Below are 5,232 nucleotides of genomic sequence, written 5' to 3' on the forward strand. Positions count from 1 at the left end.
GAAAATGGTTAGCATGTGTGTTTTGAGCAAGAGACTCTTTAAGAACAAAGGCCACTGACTAGTTTTGATGTTTTCTTTCTAATGCACAGTCTACTTTATTCAAACGTTGAAGTTTTCTTGTTTGTTTCTTAATTTGGAAATAACCTTGGTGGTGTTCCCTTGCAGATGAACGAAGACTTCCCCAGCCTCAGGAGCCCCAGCTGAGCTCTTGCAGAGGCTTCTGATCCAGCCAAGCCAAGAGCTTTGTGTGGGTAGAGGACGTGAATCAACAAATGGTCTCTGTGAGGTGCCAGGAGCTGCTACCCTCCTTGACCAGCTCTTCCCTGCTAGAGAGCTTTGCCAGTGCTCTGCAACGCAGCATGCCGCCATCCCTTCTGCCGGGGCACGGCAGCGAGAGGGCGTCCAGCCACCCAGAAGGCTCTGGCCGTCTCCTTGCAGGCAGCACCAGCCCCTCTGAAGACACCTTGCTCCCCCCGTCCAATGCAAAGGGGGAAGACACAAAACCCCAAGTCACTGTCTGCGAGGCTCACCTCAAGCTGCCTGACTTCTGTGGCAGCCTCTCCCAGGACTTCATTCCCACCCTGGAGGAGATTGAGGAGTTCCTGCGAGAGAAGGCCGAGTTCCTCAAAGATGAAGCAAGCGAGCTTCACCCAGCTGGAGGGAAGGTCGAGATCAAATCTGAGATCAGCTTAGGTAGCTCTGGGGGACAGCCTGTCTCCAGTGTGGTTCAAGAAGAAGAGGTCTCAAAAGCTGCCCAGCCTGGAGGGACAGCTGATGGTAGTGACCAGGCAGTAGCCACTGGGAGCATTCCTGTTGTCCTCCAAATCCAGCCTCTCCAGATGGACAGTGGCAGCCCGCTAGCACAGGGTGCTACGTGTGGTGTCAGCGTGGCCCAGCTGGTTATCAGCTTGCAGGGCCAAAACCTGTCCCTCCTCCCTCAGGTCCAACCCCCTGTGACCATCACGGACCAAAAGTATGTCAAAATTGCCCCCCTGCCTGTTGCCATGAGGCCAGGGGCGCCGGGGGATGCGCAAGAGGTGGAGGCAACCCCCAAGCATCAGAAAGCCCTCCCTTCCCTCGTCCGCGTCCACAAGTGCTCTCACCCGGGCTGCGGCAAGATGTACACCAAGAGTTCCCACCTCAAGGCTCACTTCCGTCGGCACACGGGCGAGAAGCCCTACACTTGTGCTTGGCCCAACTGCGGCTGGCGGTAAGTGGGAGCCGTGGGACTCCGGGAGTGGCTGTCCCTGCCATTGCTTGCCAGCGTGCAGGAGAGCTCTTGGCTAGTGAAAATCTAGGATAAAATCACAAGTTGTCTTTCCTGAGGGAATTATAGGTGAGAGCTGGAAGGAAGCCTGGAGGAGTAAAGTTTGTGGAGCGCTTTGGGTCGTTTTCCCTCAGTCCAGAAGTGCTGCAAACCTCCAGCTGAGGAAGCGTAGATGACACTCTCCCAAACACCCCAAATCCCCCTTCAACTGGGTGCGTAAACACCCTCTGGCAGTGCACCTTTTCCAAGTGATGTTGTAATTTTGCAAGCTTTCTCTGTCTACTTCAGGACAATTTCTGAAGCTGGGCTACAAAAATGGCTTTTCCCATTAATATTTGTCCCAGGAAGCAGGAGTCCCACTGCTTCCTCAGGAGCCAGGGCATAGTTCGGCGTTTATTTAGCAACCCTTTGCTTTCTCCTGCTGTTTGCCTGCCCTGGCTGCTTGTATCCCTCAGAAACCTGTGGGCCTGTAGCGTATCTCCATGTTGCATTTACTTTTGTTTGCTCTGCACATGATGGTGGTTGTAATTTTCTTTCGTCTGTGTTCCCTGAATTAACCCTGCTGCTCGGTCTTGCTACGCTTCTCTCATTATTTTTCTGCTGTGGTGTTCTCTTCCTAGCACCGTGTACCTGACCCGGGGGGCAGGACGCTCAGTGCAGCCTTTGGCAAGAAGGGCTACGAGTCCTCAGGTCTTGTGTAGCACCTTTCGTCAGCAGATCTCAAAGCATACCACAAAGAAAACTGGTGCTATCGAGTGATGCACTTGGCTGCGGCTGGGGTTCTCCGGGCTCCCTTTTCTCCATGTGGCCCTAACTGTAAATACGTGTGTCATTTCTCCCGGGCCTGCTCCTATGAGGAGCTGAGACTTTGGAACTTGCTTCTCACGATAAAGCTGGAAAAGAAGCCAGCGGTTTGCACGGCAGACCTGGGGATGGCCTTGGGATGCGTTTTGTTTTCGCAGAGCCTTTTGTGAGCAGCCGCAGTATTTACCGTGCCAGGTGTGAGCTTGAAATCCTCTCGCTGGGAGTCTGGGGTTACATCTGAAGCTCTTTGCTTTGTGCTTCTTTGCGTGGGCATGTTTCAGCCAGATGGAAAAACCCTTCCAGCCTAATACTTCTGCCATCTGTGTTGGCTCCTTAGAGGCAGAACAGGAGTAAATCCTGTCCGTTCCTCCTCTCCAGAACTCCCCTGGTGCTCGGACATGCAACGCAGATGCTGAGGTCACACCTTTGAGGTGGCACTCGTAAAACGGCTGCGGACCAACTTGCTGCAGGTGCCCCCAGGTCTGGGTCTGTGTGTGCCAGGTGGAAGAAAGGGCGCAGGAGAATTAAGTGGGGACATGCATGTGGTTAAAGGGACTTTCCAGGCTGTTCAGCTGATCTGCTCCAGGTGTGGGAATTACACAGACAAGCAGTCTGAACGCCGGGTGCATCCTCAGAGCAGCAGTCAGCTCGCTTCGGCATGGAAACCTCCGCTTCTGTGCTCCAGGCCGGGTGTGTTTGCTTTTCCTCCCTTGTGCTCGGTATTTAAACCAGCTCCCAGGCAGCTTCTCTCTCCCCAGCTCCCAGTCCAGCCCGGGCTGACAGTAAAAACTCGCTGCTGTTCTGAGAAACAAAGGGGGTGCCCAGAGTTTGCAGGGAGAACCCGTGCTCGCTCAGGCAAAACAAGCCTACTCTCAACAGCGATGCTCTTCTTGGCTGGATGTGGGAGTTGCAGTAAGCCCTCTCCACCCAGGCTCCTGAGCAGGGTCCTTCAGTCACTGCCAGCCTGGGCTGATGCCCCAAAAAAGGAATTTCTCTCAGCATCTGGCCTTGGGGCTGTCAGCTCCCAAAAGGTTTCAGCAAGTCTAAAACAAATGAAGGTGGACGGTGTCCTTTAGAGCAGTGGAAAGAAATGAAGATCTCAGGGGGTGAATTCTTTTCCTCTTTCCTATCTCTAAATCACCCCTTGGAGGGGTTTATTTCTCCATTCCTCCAGCAGGAGCCTGGGGTTCCTGTGCCTCTTGGCAGATCGGATGGAGCAGAGCAAGCGACCTGTCTAGGGTCACCTCAAGAGGCTGTGGCAGAGACAGACCTCAGCCTCCCTCGTGCCGGGGTCCTCCTGTTCCCTGTCCTGTCTAGCAGTGAAGGCTGGACCCACCACGCTTCCCTTCTCCTGCAGGTTTTCCCGGTCGGATGAGCTCTCCCGTCACAAGCGCTCCCACTCTGGTGTCAAGCCGTACCAGTGTGGCGCCTGCGAGAAGAAGTTTGCCCGCAGTGACCATTTAGCCAAGCACGTGAAGATCCACCGGGGCCAGCCGTACAGCCAGCGGACACTGCAGGGGGGCAGCAGAAGTTAAGTTGTGCTGCTCGTCCTCGCAAGGCTGAGGCTGGGAGGCCCTGAAGCCAGCAAACAATGCAAAAAGCAGCACACTAATGAAGAGGGGGAAATGACTCTAACAATTTATAGGAGATCCAGTGTCACACCTCTGTTCAAGGATGACCCATATTCCCAGCCTGTTTCTGGTACTACTGTCCACCTCTTAAATACATGTGATGGAAACCTAAGTTAATCCAGGGTGAGCGTGTGTGTGTAGGGCAGTGGGGCTGGGGTAGAGGCCAGTGTTACAAGATCCCTTTGTGGGATGTGGGAGTTACAGTAAAGCCTTCCCACCCAGGCTCCTGAACGGGTCCTTTAGTCACTGCCAGCCTGGGCTGATGTCCCAAAAAGGAATTTCTTATTGGTGTCACCTGTCTGCTGCAGTGTGACGGGCAAGACCTGGCTTACAGCTCTCCATCCCCGCCATGGGGCATCCCCTGGGCACTGCAGCTGCGAGTCCCACTGGCATCCCGAGGCTCTGGGTCAGCAGCATTTCGGAGACAGCCAGAGAGGATCTGTTCTGGCCGGACCCGCTCAGGAACCCACGTGCGTGAGCCCATCTGGCCGGGTGGCATCCAGGTGGAACCGGGGGTGGACGGGGGGTGTTTGTGTGTTGTGCAGCAGCTGCGGGTCAGAAGACAGACATTGTGGACGGCTTTTCCAGTGCAGTTGAGGCGGTGGTTGTGTTGTCCCTAACTCTGCTTTTCTGTGTCGGTGGTTTTTCACCTGCCTGGCACAGGGCGCGCTGGCGTCCTTGGGGAGCGTGACGTGGCGGCTGTGGGTTGGGGGGGTGGGAAATGCATCTGTTTGGTTCACTCGATGGTGTGTGATGAAAGAGGATCAGGAGAAGTGGAAGCAGCACCACCAAAGTCCTTTTTTGCATGCTGGAGTGAACGAACAGTGATCCAGAGAGCCACGGATGTGTATGGACCCCCAGAAGAGCTGCGCGCTCCGGTCAGGGGGAGCAGTGCAGCTCACGGGGTGCTGACGTCCTCTTCTTGTTTGACTTCTGGTTAATTAAAGGCCAACTCCTTGCTCCTGTGCCAACTTCCCGAGCTTTTGCAAACATCTGGGAGGGAATTAGGTGCTTGTACAAACAAAAAATAAGCGTCAGGAGTTTGAGCTGGGCAGCGTGCCCTTTCTACGTGGCTTTGCCAGCGTGTCTCGAGCTGATATTCAGCGCCTGCAGGCTCTTTTCAGGTGTGCTCGTGCCGTTCTGCTGTGTCCCCAGTGCTCCTCCAGAGTAGGACTTCACGCACTTGTCTCAAGCTGCCCTTGAGGGAGGAGTGTTGGGTTGTACCCAAAATAAGGACAGGGAAATGAGCTAAACTCTTTTCCTTGCCCTGTGGAGGGCAGGTTTGTACAGCAAAGAGGTTGTTCTCTGGTCCCTGCAGCCCTTTTCGAGTGATGACTCTGGGGATGGATATGGTGTCCTGCTCTGAGGGTTGCTACAAGCATCTCTGGATGAGACACCAAAGTTCTGTGTGAGAAACACGAGCTTGTAAAGCAGTTTGAAAATTGATCCTAGTGACAGCGTTGTGTGGCTGGAGGTGTTTGCTCTTGGGGGCTGCTCCTTCCTCAGCACAGTGGCCAGAGCTCTTCCAGC

General features: G+C 54.6%; 1 protein-coding gene across 1 annotated transcript; it reads left to right on the forward strand.

Annotated features, from left to right (window-relative positions):
• Positions 1-272: 272 nt before the first annotated feature.
• On the forward strand, positions 273-3,606 carry LOC137674259 (Krueppel-like factor 15). The gene is made up of 2 exons (XM_068419490.1): positions 273-1,210; positions 3,429-3,606. Exons 1-2 carry the CDS (start codon positions 273-275, stop codon positions 3,604-3,606), a joined length of 1,116 nt encoding a protein of 371 aa, XP_068275591.1.
• The last annotated feature ends 1,626 nt before the right edge of the window (positions 3,607-5,232 follow it).

This window comes from Nyctibius grandis, chromosome 27 (assembly GCF_013368605.1).
Source record: "Nyctibius grandis isolate bNycGra1 chromosome 27, bNycGra1.pri, whole genome shotgun sequence".
Taxonomy (NCBI): domain Eukaryota; kingdom Metazoa; phylum Chordata; class Aves; order Nyctibiiformes; family Nyctibiidae; genus Nyctibius; species Nyctibius grandis.